This window comes from Accipiter gentilis, chromosome Z, assembly GCF_929443795.1.
Source record: "Accipiter gentilis chromosome Z, bAccGen1.1, whole genome shotgun sequence".
Taxonomy (NCBI): Eukaryota; Metazoa; Chordata; class Aves; order Accipitriformes; family Accipitridae; genus Astur; species Astur gentilis.
The window spans coordinates 42264308-42291746 of NC_064919.1; the positions used below are offsets into that span (position 1 = coordinate 42264308).

General features: G+C 39.6%; 1 protein-coding gene across 1 annotated transcript; it reads left to right on the top strand.

Annotated features, from left to right (window-relative positions):
- The first annotated feature begins 143 nt into the window (after nucleotides 1–143).
- HSD17B3 (hydroxysteroid 17-beta dehydrogenase 3) lies at nucleotides 144–25807 on the top strand. Its single transcript, XM_049794940.1, has 11 exons — nucleotides 144–1051; nucleotides 3147–3193; nucleotides 9340–9415; nucleotides 17015–17122; nucleotides 17869–17936; nucleotides 19148–19183; nucleotides 21345–21379; nucleotides 22453–22534; nucleotides 24173–24238; nucleotides 24546–24695; nucleotides 25385–25807. The coding sequence occupies exons 1-11, from the start codon at nucleotides 898–900 to the stop codon at nucleotides 25493–25495; spliced, it is 933 nt and encodes a 310-aa protein (XP_049650897.1). The 5' UTR covers nucleotides 144–897; the 3' UTR covers nucleotides 25496–25807.
- The last annotated feature ends 1632 nt before the right edge of the window (nucleotides 25808–27439 follow it).

Below are 27439 nucleotides of genomic sequence, written 5' to 3' on the forward strand. Positions count from 1 at the left end.
AATGGATAATGTTTCAAATTGCCACTGCAAAGAAGAGTAAAGGTTGTTTCTGTGATTTCCCTGAGAAATTCTATATGTTAACTTTAAAATTTTTTTTTAATCACTTGAAATCTGAATTTCATTGATTTCATCTCTGTCTTGCAGTGAGATACTGTTCTTGTATTTTTTCCCCTTAAGGTTTTGATACGTGTCCTCAACTTTAATAGTAGTTCAAACATACTTTGTTCAGAAAAGCTGAAAGTCGTATTCCCTTGTTAATAGACTACTGTACTGCTGTAGTTGCACCATGTGTAAAATGGGTGCAATATACTAACCCTTTTTCAGAAACCTCTGAAAAGTTATATATAATATTGCTTTCTCTGTCTAGAATGAATTGGTGACTTTAGTACCCTTTTATTATTTTGTCTTCAAATTGGTAAATCTGTTTTTCTGGTTTCAGTGTGAACTTGCCCTGGAAATGGCTGGGCTAGAGTTTAACTCTTCTCCGTATGAGGTAGTGCTGATATGTGTTATCCCCAGGCTTTGGATTATTGTTATCCAGGGTTTTGGTTTAGACCCATCTTTAGTCTCTATCAATCCTAAACAATGACAATAATAATTATATTTTTTCTTTTTGTTCTTGGGTAATTTCCAGAAACGGAGTGAAACCTTTCCTCTAAAGCACACACCAGAAATCATTATTTAGTTTGGATTTTTTCAGCAGTTTACAAATGTGGGGGTAATGCAGAGATGTTATTCTAATCTAAACCCTGGACGTTCCTTTGAAAAAGAAAACCACGTGATTTGATTAGACTTCTCACTTCTCTGCCAGTTCACAGAGACTAGCAGTGTGCTGGAAAGAGGCATTTCCCAGGGTGAGAGCGACTGATTTCTACTAGCTCACTGCCTTCATTCACCATGGAAGTGTTCCAGCATCAGCTACTCACTCTTACTGGGGGTGTTATCTGTTTCTGTACTCTGGTAAAATGCATCAGATTTATGAAATATATTTTCCCACATATCTGGAGTGCTTTGCCTCAGACTTTCTTTCGATCGCTGGGAGAATGGGCAGGTAAAGGAAACTTACCTTCTTCTTGTAACTGAGTGGTGGATTGTTATGTTACAAATCAGGAATGTTTTTTCTTGCATTTTCTTATGCTTTCCCTTCAGAACAAAACACAGTTTCCTCTACGTGTGGTTTGCTCAATTTCTTTTTGTTTTCTCCTACTAACTTCAGGTTTATGAGCCTGAAGGTTTTGTGTACCTGGAGAGAATGGAAAAATAGACAAACTGGTAACAGTTCACACACCTGGTGTTTAGATGTGAATTCTCTCCCCTTTCCTACTTTGATGTTTGTTCTCTGCTGCAAATGCATTAGTTTTAATAGCACTGCCTATATCCTCAGTTTTCTGATATGTGAAGCAACTAGTTTATGTCTAGCATATGGTCTCTACTTTTCAAAGGAACTTTTCTTTGTTCTGAGTGATGTTGCTGCAGTCTGTTTTTTCTGAATGGGTCGCCTATCCTTGACTGTATCATTAACAAGCCAAATCTACTCTAGCCTACAAACTTCAAAGGCTGCGACTTGGCAGTACTTTAAAAAAAATTTACACATTCTTAGAAAATAACAGAAATGTTTAATAAACTCTTCTTCCTAGTGATCATTGATGTTTTTCTTAAGCTTGTTAGGTTATCAGTAGGAAGCAAGAATGAGCAGGTACTGCAGTTTCTGAGTTCCTGGGCTACAGATGTCACTGACAGTGGCACCTTGTTAATAAGTGACCCAGTATGCTTGTGCTTTGTTCCTTTCCCCTGCATTAGAGACTTGATGTGACTGGATTGGATAGATGTTTAATAAGTACATCTCACAGTGGATTAATAAGAAATAAAATCCACCCCTGTACAGAAGACCTGCCTGAATACCAGCTGCTTCTGAAGCAACACGTAGGTCTCGTTTTGATTTAAGTGAGGCAAGGACCTCCATTCTGTGCATGAGGTGAGGACCAGCATGTGGAACTTTCTGTGTAAAATCCTTGTTTCCACTGAAGGTTGGGAGACTTACTTCCTTTAGTGGACATTTTATGCTCTGTCCTTTTTATAAACATGAAGTCTCCTGGGCCCAGTAAAATTCGTAAGGCTTGGATGATTTGCTGTATCACGTGGCAAATGAGATCCTGAAAATCATGAAAATTAAAGTTGGCAGGTGGAAGCTTGTTTCCCAACAGACTCTTGCTTTTCATCTGCAGGTCTGCTAGAAGGCTAAAGATCCACTGCTGTTTCACTGAGGCGTCTCTTTTCTCTGTGAAATGAGAGAGTAATTACCCTTCTGTTGGCAAAACCCCAACCATTCAAAATCACCTTGTTTCCCCAGTGTTTCTTGCAGTTCAGAAGTCCTTAATCCCCCCCCCCCCCCTTTTTTTTTTATATTGACTCATTTTCCATTTGCTCTGAAAACTTAGCAGGTTTACCTTGGAATTGCTTTAGTGCTTTCCCACTTCATTTATTTCTTCTTCATTTCTAAGGTGATAAGGATTTTATTTCTGTAGTTGCTTTTTGGTATTTGTTTGTGTAACACTTAGAGTTCAGGGTGCTTTACAAATGCCAAAGCTTGTTTACTTTCCCAGTAATACTAAATCCAAAGGTAAACTAAGTAGGACACCTCTGAAGGAAGAGTGTTTTATAGATGGTGGTAAGTTTGCTGTGATGTTTCCTTGCAGACAGATTTCATGTGTGAGGAAGTGTTATATCAGCTTTGGTGATCAATTAGTCCTTATCTCTGACCATTCTTCCACCAGCATATAAGTGAAAAACTTGCAATGCAGAACTTGTAAAATATGTATATGGAAGAAAATTCTGCCACGTCTTAGGCAGTTGACCTGTTGCTTGTTGTTGACTCCATTGAAAATGAGAGTAAAGAGTACCTACTGCATCAGATAGGTTACTGTGGGGAGGGATTTGCTTTGAAGACAAAAAGTGCTAAATGAAGTAACAAAAAGGTGAAAAAGTTACAAGGAAAAAAAAATTTTAAAAGATTGATTCTGTGCTTCAGTAGAAACATTTAGGTTGCAGTGTTTAAGAAACGCAGACGGTGCAGATTAAAGAATTCAAGAAAGAACAAGCTAAAGAGCTCCAAATGTGATCCTTGTTCTTCTTTTTACTTTCTCCAGTGGTCACAGGAGCAGGAGATGGGCTTGGAAAAGCGTATTCCTTTGAGGTAAGATAGATGACTTACCCTTAAGTTTATTTTAACAAAATGGCAATTGCTACCCCTTCATCAGTCTCTGCAAGTTAGTAAAATTATTCTAGGATTCAAAGCTACTGTGACAAACATGGTGCTAATCCTTTGCCCCTGTATGTGCAGAATAGCATTAATCAAGTTCTAAAAGGAAACTGGTGCTGGATTTCAGAGGAAAGTCATTCATGCCTCAATGGTCTTATCAGACCAAGGAAATAAAATGAGTAATCCAAAAGATTTCACATTGTCTGTCCAGGGTAGGAAGTCTCCTAAATTGTCTTTTTTTCCCCACTTTTGCAGCTAATCTGCTTTTTTTACTTTCAGTGGGGTGATCCAGCATTAACATACAAAATGTAGTTTTCTAGCCTTTATACTTTCAAACACATTTTGAAAGATGTATCTGAAACAACAAATAAAGGAGAAATCTGTATAAATTAATATAAACTACGTGTTATGGAAATTATCAGGAAACCTAATGGTTTAATTAAGAATCGGTAGCGCTAGGAGGCTGCAGGAGGAGAGAGGAGCTCTGTGCCGTCCCTGTAGCTGCTGCTGTGCAGTCCCTTTCTGTTCACCTGTGCTAATAACACTGAAGGCAGGGTGGCCCTGTACTGTCTTGCACCAGCCTTGCTATTAGTGGTAGTGACTGAATGGTAGATTTTCTCTTTGGTGCCTTCATCCAAAAACTGGCACCCTTTCTAGAAGCTAAACAGCAGTGAAATATGAGCTGTTGCCGTCAGAGCTCAGGTGATCACGTGAAAACTAGCAGCCTGTAATGTGCAAGAGTTTAGATGTGATGCTTTCTGCTCGTAAATTATAAAATCTGTCTCACAGGAAAGGAAAATGAGTTGGCTTTTGAATTAATTTACAGGATTTTTAAACTAGTCTTTTCAAGTGTGTGCATTGTTTCAGCACCTACCGCATGATTTTCAGTACTGGGAATGGCAATACAGTAACTACTTTTGAAAGCGCATTGAATGTAGGAAGCACAAAGATGAATACCAGGTATTACAGTTTAACATTTGGCATAGTTCTGATAAAGATCACAAGCTCTCCCATGGGAGAGAAGGGACAATGTTGCCTTCTGTCTGCTCACTGAGTTGCTGCAGTGATGAGCAAATGGGAAGGGTCTGATGAATACATAGGTCAGGGGAGAGTGGGATGGGGTCAAGACAGGGAGAGGAATCATCAGAAATTAAACATTTATTTAACACCACACCTCTGGGTGTAGTCACCTATACATGCAGCTTCCTGAACTAACTTTGTGTGTGAGCATCTGGTGGTATTTTATCCATATGAAGTCTGCAGGAACCTGTGAATATCTAGATCAGAGCCTTTGTCATTGTTCTGCTTCCTTTGTGCTGTATGGGTTATGCATAGTAAAGCCCATTTAAAAGACTAGTTATAGCATGTGAATGGTTGCTTTATAGCATGAGAAAAAATAAAATTACTGTATTTTTTTAAAAAAAACTTGGCTGAAACTGGCTAGATTTTGTGGAACATTTGTTCATTATTTTTGGCTTTTGTGGGATGACTGAGAGCCATCTTTATCCATGCTGAGATGTACCTTCCTCCCCAGGTGGTGCCTTTGATTGAAGCTGTGCTCAGCTACTGCTCTGTGGGGCAGATCCCAAGGCCACACGACATGAACTCAAAGCTTGGCACGTTATCTCTCTGGCTGAGGTCAAAACACACACTTGTGTGTGGCTTGTGGATAAATAAATCTGACCCTGCTGTTTTAATATCTGTGTGCCTTTGGAGTTTCTGGCTCAGCACTGCTGTCTTGCTGGTTTGGTGTCAGGATACAAAATTCTCTGATGTTCTTCTGGCATAGGTTGCTCTGATGTTATGGGCTGATGTGAAGGCAAGCCTTGTTTGATGGCCACAGCATCTGTTCTTCTAGAGTTTGAGTTCTGACATCAAGTGATGAACTTCTTTCTGACATCCTGAGCTCAGGCATGGGCTGATAATGATTCACAACTAATGTAAAGGCTCCACATTTGTTCATAGTATATGGTGCAGAGGACTAAGGAGAGCAGTTCTTGTGTTTTGGAAGGCTAGTGTGATGTGCCTTTCTCTGTTTGGTGTTTTATGTGGAAATCCCAGTAGGTGGTTCATTGGGTCAAGCCCAGCAGACTGAGGTCCAGGCAAAGATTATAATATTTACTGGTTCAGTACCCTTATTGCCAAGGCTTATGGCTAGATACAGGTCTCTGCAAACTCTGTAATCTCAAGATCTTGCTGGGGCTGTGTAAAGAGCCCAGCAGCTGTGAGGTTTCAGAACACTACTTTATTGATGCCAGGACACCGACTTTTCAGAGCAAATTATTGTCCCTATAGTTTCCTGAGCTTGTATTGAGAGGCAAGCACACACAGAACTTGAGCTTATTCTCTTCTGCATGGAAGTCCAGGCTTCCACGAAGGCTCTGTCTCTATTTCTAGCACGTCAGGGTGATTTTGAAGGACTGGCATTCTTGAGCATAAAGACCCCAACCTTTTAAATGACTGCTGTGATGTCAGACTACTGGCATTTTGGATCGTGTTTTCTATACTTATTTCAAAAGCCAGGTTTCTGTTAGATCTTGTCCATTAGGTCTTGGGCTGATGGGGTTTAGACTCACCAGACTTGTAACAAGGAAGAAAAACAAGTCAACTGCGATGGTGCTGCTAGGCTGTCACGTCTCTACTCAACTGTTAGCATTTCAGGTACTGGTGCAGTCTTGTTTGTTCTGTTTTTTCTGATGTAATAACTACAGATATGCTTTGACATCTGTTACTGACTTAGCACCTCAGACATACTGGGTTTGTGGACGAGGTCATGCTGTACTCAGAGATTTGTGGTTTAGCCTCTGCACACTTGTCCTCTGATGTCAGGGCACAAGGAGGATGTTGGTGGCTTACATGGTCACCATTTTTGTTAATAGTTCATAACCGTCTTACAAGTCAGGCCAGTTTTTGTGTTTAATCAATGTTTTAGCAGACCATTTTGAGGCAGGCACTGCAGTCATTTGTTAATACAACAGTTTCTCAAATCTTAAACCTTTGTTTCATTTCCTGAAATCGTGCATAGTATTACCAGCAGTATAATATAAGCTAAATACGATCTGAGTTTTCCTGCTCCAGTTGCAAACCTATTCAAATTTCTCCACTTGTTCTTGGATTTATTCCTGGAAATACTGCTCTTCTACTTTCATTACACAGCTGCAAAGCTAGCAGAAAGATTGCAGAATCCTTCTGCCCTGTCATCTCAATCCTGGTCTGCTGCACCAAAAAGGGTTAAAAGATTTGAATCATAGAGACCCTACTGGTCTGAAACCAGGCAAGGAAAGAAAAGGGCTGAACCACTGAGGCCATATCAGCACAATCCTGGAGAAGAGAGAAAAATCTCTTTTGTAATACATAGAAATTTACAGTAGGCAGCTACAGATTCCATAAAGCATTATTAGGGATTTTAAATTATTACATCTAACGATCCATGTAGAGTATAACCAATTTGTCAGGGTAACTGTAGTAGCTACATGCATGGTTTGAATCTAAAACCTGTGTTTTGCCTTTCATGAAGCTTTATTGTTTAAAAATTCACCCCAGACTGAGCTGCAAAAACAGGCTAGAAAATGCAGAGTGACTTTGTACTAATCTAATGTAGGTTTAAACTTTTTAACGATGAGTTTGCAAGATTCCAGAGTGCAGATCCTGCTTGATCTTTCTTCATTATTAGCCCCATTTCTAAATGCTAAGTTGTCATAACTCGTTATGACGGGAGTCAGTAATGATCTTACATTTTGGCAGACTGAGGTTCAGGAGCAATTCAGTCCTTTGCCACTGGGAGTCAGGATTTCCTAACCCAAGGAGGTTCTCCTTACACAGTGCTGGGAGCCAGTGCTTATTCTTAACTGAGGGGAAATACCATCCTCTAACGTCAAAGCCTTTGCATGGTCAGAAAATGCTTTGTGCTAAAGTCATCTACCCTAAAAGTTACCTTTATTTGAAATGTGGTAGTATTAAACCTGATTTAACCTTTCCTGTGCATAGCCAGGAAATTCTTTTCTAAATGTGGTTATTTTTGTTTGAGAGTGCATTTAAATCTCCTGGTAGTTGCAGTGTCCTACAAAACCTATTTCTGAAAAGGATGCACATTTTCTATGTGGGTGAGGAAGCAAAAGAAGTTCTTAGGTGTGTAGCCTCTTTTGCCTTGAGAAATAGCTGCTGCAGCCTTATGCTTCTGATTAGTCTGGTGTACAGCAGCAAGGGAGAGTCCTCTCACCCAATGGTTAATCATTTTATTAGGTTGCCACAAACATGTGCTTTTAGCTGAAATCCAATGCAATCTTAGCAACATGAATAATTTTTTACTTAGGTTTTATGAGGGATTTCTTACCAAATGAAATACAGAGACATAGCTGAGATGATATTGAGAAGCCCAGTGAAGCAGAACTTTGTTTTTATCTTGTATATGACATAGTTGATATTTGGTCTTGGGTCTGAAGGCACAGAATGTTAAAATAATTCCCATCCAAACACCCCCAAATGGCAGAAAGGAGCATGTGACCATGGAAACAGAGACCATGTCTCCGACTGGAAACAGCTTGAGTCAAGCTCATTGTGGACAAAGGGAAATCTGTCAGTATGTATGCAATTAGAATTCTCTTCTCGAGAATTTCAAATGGAGCCTTTAAAACAAGCTTTCAGAACTCCTGAGCATCTAAGTCTGTGCAGCTGTTTTTGGAGCACCGGTCAATTACATTAGATGGTCTCCAAAAGCACAAAATTGTGAGCATGGTCTTTGTGCTGAAAATGCAAGTGGTTGCAGCTGATGCATTTAATAGGTGGTCTGCCCCTTGTACTCTCAATGTAGCAAATTTTTGAACAAAGGTCCTTATTCCTTAACATTCTGTGCATTGTTTCAGAAGAGCCCAACAGGACAAACTGTTTCCCTTAGATAGGTTTAAGGAGAAAGCATTGCGAGGAGTCAGCTATGGAAATGAATGGGTCTTTGGTGTGTGGCCTTTGCTGGTTAGTTTCTTCTTCTAAGCAAACCTGGTACTTTCAGGTGACATCGTCTTCATCGTTTGTGCTGACTCATTTAGCTCCCTTTCTCCTTGCTCTCACAGGCATTTTTCTAGTTTCAGCTTTATCTTTCTTTATGCACACAACTCTGTTCGGCTTCCACTTGTTAATAACTTAGTTTCAAAAGCTGGAGCCATGTTTCTCTCTCAGGCTTTGCCTAAAACTCTTTTAACTGATGGGAATGGGAGGCCTCAGGAAAACAGGAGAAAACCATTCTCTGTTTGTTCTGCATTTGTTCTGCATATGGTAATACCAAACTGACTATAAATGGAGTGTTGTGTTAAATAGTGTTCACAGCTATAAATTTCAACTATTACCAGCATCTTTGTGAATGTACATTTCTGTACATTCTGTGTGTACATACTGTATACATACATACTGTATTTTGAGTTTTGATGCATAGACTTCACATTTTTTCCTTGGTTTCTTTTTTTTTTCTTTCTTTTTTTTTTTTTTTTTTGGTTTTAGTTTGCATCTAATGGAAAAAAGTTAAAGTTTATACATCTGACCTGTGTCAGATTTTATTTCTATTTAAAAATTATGAATAAAGTCCAAAGTCCAAATGCTTTCAAATTCTTGAGCCTTCAATTCAATATGCTTAATCTACTTCCTCCAGATAAAAAATGTGAGGGTAGATGGTGATGTTGTAAAATGGCTGGGAAGTCATCAACGTATTCAGCCTCCCAAATCCAAGTAGAAATAAAAATGTGTTTCTGGGAACGTTCATGTTGCTTTCACTCCCTGCATACTTTCATTCATTTGAAATTGGCTCGGATTATTTATTTTTCTTCATATTACTGGGATTTGATTGTTGTCCAGCATATTTTTCTTGTAAGGGTCCAAGATCATACAGTGAAGTAGATGTTTTGGAAGACTGTTAGAAGACTGATTATTGTTTGGCCTAGTTTTAATATCTGTTGTTTACCCATTAGGCAGGTGACAGGTGAACAAAAGCAACTTAAAAAATCCATGATTGCTTTTATTGCAAAACTGGAAAAAATTGAAAGATTCTTGTCACCTTACTCTTTCCTAACAACTTTTATATTCCTCTCCTGTAGCTGGCAAAACGTGGATTAAATATAGTTATGATAAGCAGAACTCTTGAAAAACTGCAGAGAGTAGCCTCTGAAGTTGGTAAGTGTTTGCCTCAAATTTATCCTCCTGTTTAGCAGGCTGGCTTTACATGGATCTGATGGTCTCTTCCCTTGGTACAGTACCTAGTACAGTAGGGCTTCAGATATTGCTACAGATACAGCCCTAGATATTGCTCCAATTTTTGCTATTACTGTGTTGCTTGAACCCTTCTAGTTACGGATTGCTTTAAAAATACAAGCTATCATTCAAAAAGCATAATGGATTTAATAAAAAAAAAAGTGAATGTGGGTACTTTACTCTCTTCATCTGCCCTTAAAATCTGTAAATGCAGGCAAAGAAGATGTAATACTAGAGTTGTTGGAGGGACCTATGAAACAGTTTATGCTTGGAAAAATAAGGTTACCTTTAGGCTAGTTGTTGGAACATGGCAGAGGAGTAAAAATGATACCAAGGTACCTGGCTTGGATTTGGTTTGTTTGTTTGTTTAAGGTTTTCAAGTTACATTTGGCTTTTGATAAAGCAGTTAAAAATAATGCATCTTTAGAATCGATGTTCCCTTTCTTTTCTTTAAAGGAAATTAGCCATTTACTCTGGGGAATGGCTTGTTGCAATACATTAAGATAGACAGTTAGGATTTATTTAGGAGTCAAATTAGTTTATACCCTCCGTTAACTTTAAAGATTGATGTAATCAAGGTTATTCTTCCCACTGTCTCTTTTTCTATACATGGCTTCTATCCACCAGATTCCTTGATTCACAGATTCTTGTGTTAAGTATGTGTCACTCCAAGAGTACACCTGTGTCAGAAAGACTTGCCTTTAAGCAGGCTTAGCAGCTGACTCCAACACAGTATCAGGTCCAGGATACTTACCTGCAGCGAGAGCAGTGCATCTCTCTGCAGATATGTGGCAGACTTGAAATAGGTGAAAAAGTCTGTAAATTCTGAACCTGCAGCCACCAGAATCAAAGATTGGACCCTGAAATTTTCTGTCCAATTTCCCTCCCTTTTTTTCCAGGTATAGGTTTATTTTCCCTTGGGAAGCAAGGGGTATCAGAGGAGGAAAGCACCAACTCCCTAAATAGTCCCTATAAGCAGTCGTATCTATGAGACCAATCTGACTGTGGCCCACACTAGCCTCTCAAGTAAACAGCCATAAAAAAATTATTTCTGTGGGAATTAGGTCAGCTCTGGTGTCTTTGTTGCATTTCTTTGCAGCTAAATGTTAAAGAATTACAATAATAGAAACCTGAAGAAAAAGAATTACAATAATAGAAACCTGAAGAAAAAAAGGCTAAAGAGTTTTTATAGTTTCTTTGCATTGTAAGTTAGAAGCAAAGAATGAAAACAGTAAGATTCCTGAAACTAACATAGCTAAGTAGAAAAAAAGTGGTGGAGAGCTGGAAAGATGACATACTGTCAATTCCTCTGCACTGTAATTTATTATAAGGCCATCCACTGGCCACCTTCCTAATTGAGGCCATACTGTGCTGAACTGCACAGCAGCATGTAATGAAGGACTTCCACGTCCTGAAAGGTACTGCTGAGATAGCCTACCTTGCAAACACTCCTACACCTTGTGCAAAAGTCACCCCTGACTTCTTGCATGTGAGGAAGCTTCCCTGACTGTGGCAGTGTTATCTATGTGATCCAAGGTGCTGAGAGGTGGATGGTGTGACCCCAGGAGCAAAGGCTACACTGATCAGGTTCCCGCACTATGTTCAGCTGGGTTGTGGGCATAGAGTCTTCCCTAAAGTTTTCTGAAACTGGTGGCAAATCCCAGTGAGATCTTTCCATTGTTTTCAGTGGGTTTTGGCTAAAGCCCAGAGTGACTCTTCTGTGTCAGGTTGGAAATGAGTACATAACAACAAGTAGATGGCACAAACAAAAGTAAGGAGAGGAAGATACAGTGATGAAGAGCGTAGAGTATCTGACCTGGAGGCCACTGAAATCAGCAGGGAGCTGTGGATATGGGCTTACCTTAAAGCTTTAGAAATTTTCCACTGATTCCAATTTTCAGACTCAGGCTTTACTGTAATTAAGCTAAGCAGTCATTGGGAAGGAAGAAAAGTTAAACTTACTGTGCTGTTATGTGAGTAAATAAACAACAGAAACCAAAAATGAAGCAGAAACTTAACCTAAATGATTGCACTGTTTTCTAAATTTTCTAATCCTCACTGACTTTTCTTTCTGAACTGCTTAAACAAGCAGCATCTCGCTCCAAGCAGCTATCATTACTGTGAATTAACAGGCAAGGAGATTAAGGCATAGAGAGGGAGAGAAAAAAAGTTTCTTGTAGGCTTTGTAAATTTGTTGCAGGACTGGACACATTGCTCTTGTTTCCCTTTTCTTAAGAGCTACACCATGTATCTTTTTGCAATTACTTGGACACCATAATTAAAACACTTGCTTCCCTTTTCAAACTGATGATATTGTTTGCCTAATCATACTGTCACATTCAGTTTGGATACTGAAAAAATAGAAATTAGAAGAGTCTAAGCTGTGGGTAATTTCAGAGACCTCAGTGTTTAGCTTTCCAAGTCCTGTGGGGCACAGGTGTGCGTGAGAACAGCTTTCAGAGCTGGAGCAGGCAGAAGTCCACAGTAAGGAAAACATTTCTCTAAAGCAGCACTGGAATTGAAAACGAGATTTCCATCCACTCAGACTGCAAAGCTCTTTTAGAATGAGATAAAGGATAACAAAGTAAGTCCTGTGGAGGGCAGACAGAGAGGATCATTCATCCTGGTTTCGGCTGGGATAGAGTTACTTTTCTTCTGAGTAGCTGGTACAGTGTGTTTTGGATTTAGTGTGAGAATAATGTTGGTAATATGCTGATGTTTTAGTTGTTGCTAAGTAGCGCTTATCCCAAGTTAAGGATTTTTCAGTTTCCCATGCTCTGCCAGCAAGCAGGTGCACAAGAAGTTGGGAGGGGACACAGCCAGGGCAGCTGACTCAAAGTGGCCGAAGGGATATTCCATACCATAGAATGTCATGGCCAGTATATAAACTGGGGGGAGCTGGCTGGAAGGGGTGGATAGCTGCTTGGGAACTGACTGGGCATTGGTTAGCGAGTGGTGAGCAATTGTGTTGTGCATCACTTGTTTTGTATGTTCCAATCCTTCTATTATCATTATTACTTTCTTCCTTTCTGTCCTATTAAACTGTCCGTATCTCAACCCACAAATTCTACTTTTTTTTCCTCGGTTCTCTCCCTCACCCAATGCGGGGGGGGCGGCGGGAAATGAGTGGCTATGTCCCATTCTAACTTTTTGTGCCCTGCCAGCCTTCTTGCTGGCTGGGTATGAGAAGCTGAAAAATCCTTGACTTTATATAAACACTATTTAGCAACAACTGAAAACATCAGTGTGTTATCAACATTATTCTCATACTGAACCCAAAACGTAGTACTATACCAGCTACTAGAACAAAAATTAACTCAATCCCAGCCAAAACCAGGACAATTATATTTTATCATTATTATTATTATTGTTAGGATGACATTTTATTTTACTTTAGTTATTAAATTGTTCCTATCTCAACCCATGACTTTTACTTTTTTTCCTTCTGATTCTCCTCCCCATGCCACTGTGAGCAAACATCTCTGTGATACCTATTTGCTGGCTGGGCTTAAATCACGACACCATTACACCATCTGTACTGCTCCTTTAACACATTTGGTGCTGTGGTTGTGAAACATTGATCAAACCATAATACCAGGAGATTAGAAATGATAGAATGTTATTAAGTGCAATTCTTTTTTATTTCTTTTGCCTACATTTCCTGACAAGCTGTACAGGCATAGCTATGTCCTAATTGAAAAGTTATACCTTAGAATCTACTTATATGACTAGGGTCTGTACTGTTTGGCTGTTAATGCGAAACAAACAAAAAAAGCCACTTCTGTAAGACATAAAAATTATTCACAACAAGCGTGGTTGGTGTTTTTAGGGTTTGGTTGGTTTGGGGGGGGTTATTGTTGGATTTGGGGGTTGTTTTTTTGTTGGTGGTGTTTGGTTTTGTTTTTTTTGGTTCGTGGGGTTTTTTTCTTTGTTTGTCTTTTTTCTATCGAGAAGAAATAAATCTGTATTTTGGGAAAGGCAAGGTGTGTGATCCTCAGAAAGCAGTAGAAAATACAGCTGTACCAGTTAAACTTGCTAAGCATGCTAATGAGTTTGGGTTAGGTGATGCAGGAAGTAGCTTATCCACCTCTCTCCTGAAATTACACCTGTTAACATGAAACAAAGCAGTGAATAAAAAAATCATCCCACACGGTTGAGAACAAATTGTACCTTGCTCCCACTAAGACCTATGAAGGTGCTAATTCATTTAGCTGTCCCACCTGCTACAGGTTCAGTTTCCAATCTGCTCTGCTGGGCCCTCTACCTCTTGCCCTTCCTGCTCCAAGAGCAAAGCAGGTAACAAGCTGAGATCACTGACTAGCATAAAACAACCCACTTGGCACATCCTTCCTTCATTCTCAAGGCTGTTAAAAATGCCTGTTGTGTCTTGCTGATCCCCTGAGGTAAAGCATTATTGCCCAGGACTCTTTTCCCAATATGCAGTACTACATAACAGAGCACTTGAGGGCCTTGACCGATTTTATGAGTGCTCTAGTAACTACTAGCAATTCCCATCGTTTTGGTTTGGTTTGGTTTGGTTTTGTTTCACTGAGTTTGTGTTCTCTGATATCTTCTGTCATCTTTTGCAGTTCTGCTTTTACCCTCATTCTTTTTGTTTCTTCTCTATTTTCCTGTTGTTTCTGAAACTGAGTTATCTTTTATTTCTGAGGAGATATGTTTCTCCAAGACACTTTCAAAATGTAGCTAGAACTTGTGTTTTATAATCTAACAGAACTTTTTCCATTTCTCCCCGGTCTTAAATCTTTTTTTAATGTTTTTCTGTTGTTAAAATAACTTCTCATTTGGCTCTCCTCTCTGCAAATTTCCACTGAGTATGAATGCCATCTTAGCCTTAGTGCTTCTCTCTTCATATTCAGATTTTGATGTAGTACTTCAGAAGGGTCACCTCTTTCCACAAAGATCAGTTCTTGTATCATCAGGCATTCAGTTTGCTACCTCAGGTTTTCAGAATATATTCATAACTCTCTAAATAGAAAAGGAGAGTTTCTGGCAGACTGCATGTCCTAACCAACTTCATGCTTCATCCTGATTTATTCTCTTCTTGGTAAATTTCAAAAGGCAGAACATTATCCTATCTGACACGTGGGATTCCCAAGTGGTCTGAGCTCAGAAGGAGTTAGGTGTATCATTCTTAATGATATATTTTATAACACATCAGTTTAAACAACTCAGTTTGAGTTTTTAATTCTTCTTAAATTATTTTTCTCTCCATTTTTAAAAAAGACAACATGTCCTGGTGTTTGAAAACCTAGGCTTTTTGCTTCTGGCACACTTAGGACTTTTTAAAAGAGTTGGAATAGCTTGTGTCTTCAAAGACTCTCATAAATCTTTGTCACAGAGAGGGAGAGACATAAGAAACATTGAAAATTATTTTTTGGCTCTCTCCTTTCCAGAACTGTTACAATTTTCTGAAGAGCTATCCCTGGATAATTCATTTATCAGCATGATAGTTTTATTGTTTTTTAATACATTGTTTTATTCTCAAATGAGAGAGGAAAGCCACCTGGAGTACTTGTTTGTTGGCTGACAGTGCTGGTTGCAGCAGTACAGTTCTGTACAGTCAAGGGGTTGCAGAGAAAGACCAAATGGTTTGTTTGATCCCCATTTTTACATTGCTCTAGTTTTGGCTGCCCTTCTGATTGCCCGCAAGAAAGATGGTCATGACATCACTACGCTTTTTAAGACCATCTCATTTTGTTTGTAGAGCTCTTCAGTCAGAAGGTCACTGTAGGTGTCTGCTCCAGCTGTTGCTCTGTTCTTTCGCACTCACTGCATTTATACTCACAATGTTCTTTTCTTTATAGTTGTACCATTCCCCCCGCCTGGGACCACGAGGGGGTCATTTGCCACTAGAGTTGCTTTTATAGGTTGATGGTTCAAAGGGTGTTTCATCCCTTTCATACACACAAACGCATCTTGGAAAGAGGGCAAGAAAAAGGGCACCCCCTCCTCTTTTCTTCTGTCATGGAGACAGATGTCCTTAAAAATTGTACATAAGACACAGCCTGCATTTCAGATCTGGATTCAGAGTGTTTGCTGTTTCCTCAGACTGCTTGCATTACTGGAATGGTGTAAGGTGGTTGAGACTTGCAGTGTATCAAGGGACAAGGAGGAACAACAGGGAGGGAAAAACTTTCTCTCATCCTCCAACTCAGGCACTGTTCTCTTGGAAACTGGCCTGCTGGACCCAAAGCCAGCTTTCTGCTAGACTTGCTCTCCTGTGGGAGCTGGTGCAAGGCTTCTTCCGAAGCTCTGATGAGGCAAGATTTCTGGGCAGAAATCAGTGAGTCTGATTCCTATTCAAGGCAATGCTCTCTGTCGCTTGTATGATAAAATCAGGCTCCGAACAAGCAGAGATGGTTTCCCAAACAGGACCCAAAGCAGGGTTTCTGCCATCCGCATGCATCTAAATTCCTGCCACTTGCAGTGAGTCTGCAACTCAATTGTTTACTGACATTTCCAAGCTTCACCTATCACTTTTCCAGCAAACTTCATCTGGATTTCAGGTTGCCCATAAAACTTGAAAGCAGGTTTAGTAGCAAGAATTTACAATGTGAACATCTAGTTAGAAGAGATCTTACTGGGCCCCTTTAATGGAGAATCTTGCTTTTAAAAATGAGTAAATAAGAGCCTTTACCTCTTTTCCTCATGGAAGTTCATTGAAAATATGAACAGCAATAAATCAACTGCTGATAAAAATGGTAATGTACAGCTGGGCTCCACTCCTGCATAGCAATGACACTGGAAGAATCACACACATTTCCTTTTCCTTTCTGTGTAAATTGACCTTGTAAAATTCAAGCTATATCCAACCCCCCCCCCCCCCCCCCCCCCAAAAAAAAAAAAAAAGCCTTTTAGTCCTGCAGAATCCTGGGGAAGGTTCAGTCTATGGGAGTGCAAGTGTCAAAACAGGAGAGGAATTGTTTGAAAATAATGCAGAAAATACTTCAACACATTCAGCCTTGTTTTCCACTCCTCCTATGTAAAAAAGAAAAGTTCTGCTTGGTAAAATGGTCATCTTATACATGAAAACACTTTTAATCCATTCTGCAAAACTGTGCTTATGTAGAGGATCTGGCACCCACATTCACTTGTCTAATGTATGCTGACAGTGTTCATTTATTACTATTATGATAACCAGGGAAGAAGTCCTGTGCTATTTATTTCTGTTTGTTTGTTTGGGGGGGGTGGTTCGGGGGGGGGGTGGTGTCTTGCTGAGTGACCAAATGGTGTTTAGATTTTGTGAGGGAACTTCATTTGATTTCAGGGCATAAATTCATCCTATATTTGCCAGGTCATTTCCCTGAAAACAACCGGGTACAGTGAGCATGTTTTGCTTGTGTTGTAATATTTCTTAAAGTAAGAAAGTTGAAAAATTGCTTACTGTACAGCCAGTATTACTAAATGAGACATCTGATTGTTTCTCTCATTACTTAATTACAGCTCCCCCTCTCTCTGGGTAGATGCAAAGGGGTTTTCTAATTTTTTTTTTAATTACAGAGCAGGCCACAGGTCAAAAGGTGAAGGTTATCCAAGCTGATTTCACTAAAAATTCAGTATATGAGAATATTGAAAAAAGTCTGCAAGGCTTGGATATTGGTGTTCTGGGTGAGTCATTAAGGTCTGTTAATTGAAGAGTATTTTATGGCTGCAGTGTATTAAACAGAGAATTGTATAAGTGATGTGTCATAACAACTTGTTAGCCAACAGTTAAAATCACGCATATAGCTGCATAATGCATTTGAGCATTATTTATCATGAACAAGTTTTAAAAGTGAATTAGGATTCTCCAAAAGCTTCCTGTTTCTCTGTACAGTGGCTTCTGTACTGTGAAACCTCTTCTGCCACTTTATAAGCAGCATCCAGCTTGTGGGGTGACTTCTTCCCTATTTGGCCTCAAGGAATTAATTTTCACTGTTGTTTTTTTTACATCTATGTGCAATTCTTACATTCAATCTGAAAAGCGCCTGTGGCTAACACTAATTGCCACAATCCATGCAGCAACAGTGAAAACATGGGGGTTTTGGAAGGGTTGGGTGGTTTTGTTTTTTTTTTGGGGGGGGGGGGGGGGGGAGAAAATCATCCTTTTAATAGTGAAACAAAGGAAACAACAACAAAGCAGAAACAAACAAACAAAACTCCAAACTGTAGCAACAGACTGTTTTTCTGTTCCCTGAAGTCAGCACTGATCAGTGTCACTGACTTCAGTGAGAACAAGACTCAATGCTAAACAGCATTTCTCTTCAAATACAACTCAAAAGCTCCTGGTTCTCAAGGAGAAGCCATTTGTTTAACTGGTTGAACTATGTGCTTTGTCTAGATTTGGTTCTTATCATTATATTTCCTTTGATCAGTTAACAATGTTGGAATGCTTCATAATCCTCTTCCGTGCCGTTTCCTTAATGGACCAGACATAGATGAGGTAGGATTACTCTGTGGGTTTCTACTTCCAATACAACAATGAGGAATTGTAATTCCATTTAACAAGGGACAGATTCTGCCTCTGCTACAATCAGTGTGTATTTAACTATTCAGTTGAGTGGGAAAAAAATGGGCCTGAAGAAGCGTATTTTGATTTGTTTTTAATGCTCAGGGGAGCTCGCAAGAGAAAACGAACGGTAGATTTCAGCCCAGTGGCAGCAAGCACCCAGCGATGGAGCGGAGAGTGGGGCTGGCCTGGTTGTACCAGGGATCAGCAGCCACTCTGGCTGACGGCTCACCTGTAATGTAATGGGGTCCAGCCTGGTCACAACCACAGCTGAAGTGTTGGGTTCTTGTTAGTATTATTAAAACTTACTTCCTTTGGAACACGATTGCTTAACTATGTGGGAGAAAAAGAAAAAAAAAAAAAGAAAAAATAAACCTCATTTAAACAAAGTTTATTGGGGGGGTGTGTGTGTGTTAATTTATACATTTATAATAATTTGACAGGATGGAGGATGTGATCACGTTTTTCACTGCCTTGTTGTTATTTACCTCTATAGTATTAGCCATGAACCCCCCCCCAGAATTCTAAATGAGAGCTTCCTGCTAGCAACTGTCTCAGGATCCATTCAGTCTCTATATCATCATCTATCACATATCAGAGGTCCCCAAGCAGGCTGCTCCCTTGAGAGCTGCCGCTGTATGATGGCATCTCTGCTGCCGCCGCCGCTACCACTTGTGTTTGGTTGCTGGTCTTGGGAGCCTCTCTCTGCATGGCAGTGCTTTCACTGCACGGAGGGGCTACCTCTGTCACTGAGAGCCACTCAGTCTCTGCCTGGCACCTCTGTACTCTCTCATCTGTGTGCAGCCAGCTTGGTTTGCTGGTGCCATCACTGCCTGGACAGCCGGCTTCCAGCTCTCCCCGCGTGCAATGACGCGGCTGGGCAAAACGGAGGGCACGGAATCAAAGGGATGCAATGCAGATTTGAACAGCCTGTTTAAAATAAAATTCATCGGGACTTAACTTGCCTTTGAGTGCTCTACATCTTAGGCACAGTCAGTGACAACGCGGGGCAACCTAAGCAGCTCCAAAAGCAACTGCCTTGCTAGAAAGCTTTCCAGCTGGAATTGCTAGCTTTGTTTCCTAGATAAGCTACAAACTCTCTGAGTGTGTTAACTGTGAGCTTACTGTTTTCTTGGTTCCTGCAGGACCTCATCAACTGCAACATTATTTCTACTACAAAGGTATGTGACACACTCGCATCTATGTTACATCTGCAATGTATTTTACTGGAAAAAATTTAGTCCCTCACGAGAGTGACCAGCTAGCTTTCCTCTGTATTTTCATTTAATTTATCAGCAGATAGTAATTTTCAGCAGGATTGTCAGCATTATTTTAAGGACTCCATCTGTTTCTACTGCCTATGAAATATTTTTATTAGAGCTGACTGAAAACATTTTAACACAGTTGCTTGGTTGAGACACATTGTTACACTGCAGCTGAAACGTTTTGCAAAAACTTGTTAGTTTTGGTAAAGGGGGATTTGTTTCAGAATTAAAATCTTCAAGACAGGAAGATCGGCAGTTTGACTTTTTGCACTGTACTTGCATTTTTGTGTCACAATTCTGTCCTGCAAAAATATTTTTGTACCAGGGCAGGACAGAAACTGAAGGAGCTGGCTCCTAGTTCTGTATTGTTACCTCTAGGTGCTGGTTGGCTACTTCCCTTACAAGAACAGTTGTGGTTCTTGTGGTTTCCACCTCTGATTAAGATTTGTATTGCTCTCCTGTTTGCAAGCAGCATGGTAACGTGAATAAGAGCAGAACAAGAGCTTGGTAGTTCATCTCAACCTTGGCTAATATCTTTCTAAACATGACATGAAAATTATCAACTGATGTTCATCTTTCTTTGGCTAGCAAACCTCACATCCAAAATTTGTCCTGCTGCTTAATGACTTCAGGTAGTAAATCACATCATATCAGTCATTTGAAACAAATTCTTCCATTAAAGTAGTTTGGTGAACTTCCTACTCCTAGGTTTTGTTCTATTTACACGTCAAAAGAACAGAAATATCTGCAATATCTGAATGCTACATATATATGCCTCACAAAAAAAAAACCAGGAGAACATTTTGTACCCTCTTAGTCTGGATACAAAAGGTTTCTCCCTTTATCATTTCCCAGCTTACACATACCTGAGAATCAACCTCCTCTGCTTCACCAGGGCATGAGGATTCCTGTCCCCCACTGCTGCAGCCGTGTCCCTTTCAGTCTTTCATGAACATTCATTCACCTTCCTCCAAGATACAAAGAATAAATCATGCTCCTAACCAGCATTCCTCATGGTTAGGTCCAAATCATCTTTATATCTGTTTTGGTATTTTTTCTCCCCTCTCTGCCTTGATTTCTGTAGGATCCTGCTCACCACTTCTTGCAGTGGGATGCCCGAGCTCTAGGTATTCCCGGCTACACAGACGTTAGCAGGATTTTCAGCACTGCAAAAGCAGGACCTTTTCCCATGCTTTCCACTTTATTTGGAAATTCCCCTTCACCCAAGCTGATGTGACCTACCTGCATTGTTAACCTTTCTGAAAATGAAGCTCGTGAACCCCACCCTGCTCCTACTATGCTGTTGTGCACAATGACACTACTGAAAAAATAGGGAATTATCAAGGATTGAATTAAGCTGCATCATTCATTTGCACTGTTTTTCATTACTGCCCTTTACAAATTAGGTCACACTCTTATCCTGAGAAGATTCATACATTATGTGTGTTTTTATAAAGGGTCAATAGTATGAGTATGAATTCCCTAGGGACTTGGGCTAACTGTCAATAATACTCTTCATATACAACAAAGAGACGCAGATTTCTTATCTAAAAATGGATTTAATTTCACTTTAAAAATCATAATTGTGATTAAGTCTATTGCTAAAATAAGAATAGATGATTAAACAATGAGCATCAAAAAGATCCTAAAGCTCTTTTTTGGTTGCAGAAAAAAACATTGTCTTTTCATGATTTTCTGCTATTTCTGGTCCAGGTAGAGCCAGAAGTGAAAATGCAAAAATGCTGTGAAGTTGAATTTCCCTTACCGTTACGATTCAGTATTGAAGAATGATGAAATTCTGATGCTGTTGAAAATCTTTGGATAAGCATAAGACTTTCACTACTTAGAAGACTAACCTTTGGAATTTTTTGAAAATTCAGATGATTTGCAGGCCGTTAGCATTTCAAAAATGTTTTCCAAAACTTTGCATGTGCCACATTTTAGCTATTTGAACATATGTATACATGTGTCTGGGGCTTGAGCAAGTGGAAAGTCTTGTGAATAAAACAAAATCAGTCGAAAAATGCAATCAGAAAGAGGGAGAATAGATATAATTCTTAATATACTTGTCTTACAGATGACAAAAATCGTTTTGAAACAAATGGAGACAAGGTAAAAAAAAATTTTTCTAGAACTTTCAATAGCTTTTAGCTGCTAAGGCCAGTTTATTTGGTGGTAGCTATGCTTTTTCATTATTTACTTCTGCATTTTACACTATGTCAATCAGTAAGGTTTCTTCTGTTGCTGTTAGTGCTGTGTGAATGAATGGTAGGAACTACCACAAGTTGTCAGTCAACTGTAGAGCAAGACAGAAAATATAAAATATACATCTGTGTGCAGTAAAATCATGCAGATGTTGCAGAAATACAATAGCATCTGATGGATCTAATTAGGCAAGAAGCAGCATTTGAATATACTGTCATATTCTTCTAAGAGTGCTAGCTATGCTTGGAATAATACTTTTCAAGCTCTGGAAATACCTGTACTACACCAGACAGATTAATTCAGCTATGCAATTAAGGATCCTTTTTCTCCTTTTAATACAATGTATATTTTAGACAAAGGGGTCCTCAAACCAGAAGTTAAGGTCTTCAGTTGGATTTTCTTCAGATGGATTTTCTAGGAAACATTGTTAACTACTGCATTTTAGAGGCCAGTGCGTGCTTTTTGTTTTGGCAACAAAATAAGCTCTTACTCTTTAATTGTTTTGTGGTTGTTTGTTTTTGTTTGTTTGGGTTTTTTTCCCCTGGTTGTTGCTAAAATTGTTTTTAGTGATTTGTACAGGGAGTTGTGAATAGGGAAGCTAAAATAACAGATGCATGGAGCAGGAAAAAGAATGTGCTGGCTAATGAGCAAAAGGGACCTACCAATTACTTAGAAGCATAAAATCTTTCCTCTGATGGCATTTTTTTCTCTGTTAGATGTACAATAGCATGTGCAATGTTCCCATGATTCTGATTGCACTAGGCATTTAAATTTCACTTACGACATTATTCCTAGCTGGTTTAGACTTAATTGCACCTAACTAAACTGTAAAAATTGGATCCTTTGAAAGTGTAGTCTACAGTATAATAGGAGAGGTATGTCTTCGGCGGGGAGGGGGGAAGTTGTTTTCCACTTGTGCAGGCTTTAACTATAATACTGTCAAATGTAAACTGAATGTAACTGTTCAAATTAAATTTCAGACAGAAGGGTCTTATTCTGAATCTGTCCTCTGGTCTGGGTACTTTCCCTTGCCCATTATACACAATGTACTCAGCTTCTAAGGTAAGTCTTTCACATTGCTTTATGAAGAAATCCCCATCAAATGTTTCCCAAAGTGTTTGTATCAGCAGTACAGGTCCAGGTTTTCAGGACATAAATCAGTGTTGCTCCACTGAAATAATGAAGTTATGTAAATTAGCACTAGCAGAGAACTAAGAATCAGTGAAGCTATGTAAATGAAATCTGGCTGAAGGTATATCTGATGATTAGAACATTTTTGCTTTTAATTAAATAGTATTATACCAGTGCTCACAACCTATCCTCATTCTGGGAAATGACACCTTTTACCAGTCTGGCTTAGCTAGTTTACTCAAAACTGTAGATTCACAAAAGTGCTAGATTTTGCTTATGGAACCAAGAATAAAATTCCTGGTAGGTGGGTGGTGAGTTGCCTGACTTCATAGATTTCACTTTGAAATTTTGCTCTGGATTAAAACCCCAGAGCTTATAAAAATGAGGAGTGAATGATTTTTACTGAAACTCCAGAAGCAATTTGCTCAGCTCAGGTTTGCTTCCGATGAAAAATTCTAACAATATTTGCCTGAACATGGCTAAAGTTCAGCTTGGTAAGAAAAAGCTAGTTATTCTTGGTAAGAAAGTCTAGTTTTCCATTTCCTTCTTCTCTTTTTAACATAAGTTTCTCATTACTCAGAACTTGAACTACATTCAAATCAGACAATTTTAGCTCCTTTAAAAAGTTTAGGCAATATTTTTTCAAAGTGATATGGTACATTTGTTGGACTTCTTTCATTCTTGGCTATTTTTTACCTTTGTTTCTTTTCAATGGACTTTTTTTGCAAAACCCTGAAATGAAACTATTTTACATGTCAGCAGATTGATGTTTCATGCAATATCACAACACTATTGGTATTTAAATTGTAAGACGTGTCAAGTGATGGCTTCAAAACTGTCATTTTTTTTCTCCTTAGCAGGAGTTTTATATTTCTAATTACAGAGGAATGATCCAACATTGTCAAGTTTCTGAATATTTCTCAAAGTTCTAACTGCTAAAACCAGTCTTAGAAGAAACTCAACTTTTACACAAAGAAGTTAGTATATGCATACTCTTCATGGTGTGGAGAAAAACTTAGAAAGATAAACCTTAAAGGTTGAAGCTACAACCCCCCTCCAAATTCCCAAATACCTGACTTTGAAAATCATATTTGTAGGCTATGCTAATAGGTATACACTGAAGGCAAGAGCTGTATTTTGCTCTTCTTTTTGTTGCAAGAGAAACAGCAGTGTAAGTGTTGAACTGGGAGGGTAGGTGTCAGCCAGAGATGAGAGCCACATGAAACAGTAGCTAGAATAAATGGGACTCAGGTATTTATATCTCTGCATTTTCATAAGCATGACAAAGCTTTCAGTCCAGTCTGCAGTAGTACTTGTTTTATGTCTGGCTTGGGCCAATGCCATGATCCATCTTTGCTGGTGCAGTTAAAGAATCAATCTTGCCATTGTTCATGTGCACTAGCAGAAAATGTGTCTTGAAAAGTTCATTTCTATGTTTTTCACCACTGCACTGTGCCTTAGGTTGTATGATGGCCATTTTTATTAAGGGCCTGCTTACACATATTTGTGAGCATATGTGAAAGAACGTAGTTTCCTATGCTAATGTTATTTTGTTTTATCTTATCCTAGGCTTTTATAAGCACTTTCTCCAAAGCACTACAAGCAGAGTATAAGGCAAAGGGAATTATCATACAGGTGATGGTATATCTTGCTGTATTTGCCTTCGTTTTAACAACTTCTTCAAGAATATCTGAGATGCCGAAATCTGTATAGTGTAGACAACCTTGGGGAAGTGCTGGGTGACACTGTCAAAGCTCTGTCTCCTCCCTGTATGCGGCTTTTTTCTTTATTCTACCATAGTACCATTACTTATCCCACATAGTGCCTTAATCCATTGCAAAGATCTGTTATTATTTGTCAGATGCTGTGGGATTCTGCAGAGTGAATGGCCTTATGTAAAAGTAAGATGACATTACACCATTATTATGATTTCTTATTTTAGGTAGTGGCTCCTTACAGTGTTTCTACTCCGATGACAATGTACCAAAAACCCGGGCTTATTACAAAGACAGCAGAGAAGTTTGTTAGCGAATCACTGGATTATGTCACCTTTGGAGATGAGATTTTTGGATGTTTAGCTCATGAAATGCTGGTAATTGAATTTGATACTGTGTAAATGGGTCCCAAAGGCTGAACCAAGGCTGTCTGGGCTCAGCAGCTGCTTTTCACTGATTTCAGAGACCTTAAGGTTGGACATCAAATAAGAAACAGTGACTGGGTTGTTAAGGATAATATGGCACCAGTAAACTATGAAGGGCGGAATACACAAGTAAAGCATAGTGGTATCAGCACAGTGTGGCTTTCTCCACTTTTGTGTCTTGAGCTGAACTCAGTTTGATATCTGGTTAGTCTTTATCCTTTTTCTAGCTGCCTGCTTTCACGACCCTTTTAGGAGCATTTCTGAGACCCCTACTCCTTTATAAAAATGGGCCAGCAGATTCAAAATTTATTAGCGGGGAAGGGGAAGGACATAAAACCAGACTGTGCTATCACATAAGCATCATTTCCTTAGGATATCAAGCTAACAAAATAGAATAAATATTTATACATGGTAGCTGTTAATGATGAACATTAAATGAAAGTATAGGGAAGAGAACAGATTTGCTGAAAACTGAGAGGAGTTAACATTTCCCTCTAAGAGAAATGCATATACTGAAAATATAAAGTAAAAGTTTTTGCATTTGCTGGTTTCTGTGACATTTCTGAATACTCAGTGAATTTCTTTCAAGACTTTTCTATAACCCTTTGCCTTTGTATTGTTTTTGCTTGATTATTCCAAAGGCGTGCATCCTGCAGTTCGTCCCTTTATGGGTATTCCACAGTGACAGAATTCAAGAAGCAGTCCTGCATGCATTTACCAGCTATCTGAAGAAGAGGTGGAGGAACCCCTAACAGAGTCATTTTTTTTCAGAAGACATGCAATGTGAAACCCCAGCAGGATGCATTTTACTATGTCTGTGTGTGTATGAATGTGGAAGGAATCAAATGAGTTTGAGCCATAGCTCCATCCAAATCACCTATCAAGTGATAAATGATTTGATCAAATGAATCTATTAAGTAAATTCCTTCCTGTCCCTTTCCAAAGACCATAAAATTTGCTAGAGCTGTTCCAGTAACTTCTGTAGGCTTCAGATAGGTTCTAGGAGATTTATGTTACTATTTTAACGTAAGCTTGGAGGCCACAAATATTTACGCTTATTTGATGTTCACAAATAAAATAATTTGCTTTAATTCCAAACTTGTTCACAGTGTATTTTTATGTTTTCAGTGAGTGTTTTGTGTCTTTGGTTTCTTCTGAAAAGGCAAGGAAACTTGCAAGAAGAAAAAAAAGAAAGCTTTCAGAGTGTAAAGTACACATGGGACCTTAGGAATACTGCAACCTTAAAAAAGGTATTTCTGTCCAGAGCCTGTGCATGACTTCATCCTCTGCAATATCTGATATGGGCTGGAGGAGGCAGGAGCACAAGCAAATATATGCAGTAATTCTACCTTCCTGGATGAATCCAGAAGGCAAAACTTTCATTGTAGATACCTGTGAAGATCATACTGGGTGCTATTAAAAAGCATTTCAAGGACAATGCAACCATCATGGACAGTCAACATGGGTTCACAAAGGGAAAGTCCTGTTTAACTGATTTGATGTCCTTCTATGATAAGGTCATTCACCTAGTGGATGAAGGGGAGGCTGTGGATATAGTTTTTCTTGATTTTAGTAAGGCTTTTGATACTGTCCCTCACAGCATCCTTCTGGACGTATTGTCCAACTGTGAGATGAGCAGGTACATGGTGTGTTGGGTGAAGGGCAGAGCTCAAAGGGTTGTCATGAATGGGGCTGGTGACCGGTCACCAGTGGTGTTCCTCAAGGGTCAATTCTTGGGCCAGTTCTGTTCAACATGTATATCAATGATCTGGATGCAGGAGTTGAATGCACCATTAGCAAGCTTGCTGACAACACCAAACTGGGAGGTGCTGTTGAGGCTCTTGAGGGACAAGAAGCCTTGCAGAGGGGTCTAGATAGATTGGAGCATTTGACAATCATCAGTGGCATGAAATTTAAGAAGTCCAAATGCTGGATTCTGCACCTGGGATGGAGTAATGCTGGGCACAAGTATAAATTGGGAGAGGAGTGGCTGGAGAGCAGCCCTGTGGAAAGGGATCTGGGGCTGCTGGTGGACAGCAGGCTCTATGTGAGTCAGCAGTGTGCCCTGGCAGCCAGGAGGGCAAACCGCATCCTGGGGTGCATCAAACACAGCTTAGCCAGCCGCTCAAAAGAGGTGATTATCCCGCTGTGTTTAGCGATGGTGTGGCCTCACCTGGAGTACTGTGTGCAGTTCTGGGCCCCACAATTTAAGAAGGATGTTAACATCCTTGATTGCATCCAGAGGAATGTGATGGGTTTTTTCACCACAAAGCTGGTGAAAGGGCTGGAATGTTCTCTGAGGAGCAGCTGAGGACTCTGGGTTTGTCTAGCTTGGAGAGAAGGCGGCTGAGGGGCGACCTCGTTGCTCTCTGCAGCTTCCTGAGGAGGGGAAGTCGAGAGGGAGCTGCTGAGCTCTTCTCCCTGGGATACAGCGACGGGATGTGTGGGGGTGGTTCAAAGCTGCATCAGGGTAGGTTCAGACTGGATATGAGGAAGCATTTCTTTACCCAGAGGGTGGTCAAACACTGGAACAGGCTTCCTAGAGAGGTGGTCGATGCCCCATGCCTGTCAGTGCCTTAAAAAGAGGCATTTGGACAGTGCCCTTAATACCAGGCTTTAACTTTTCATCAGCTCTGAAGTGGTCAGGCTGTTGGACTAGGTGATGGTTGCAGGTCCCTTCCAACTGAACCACTACT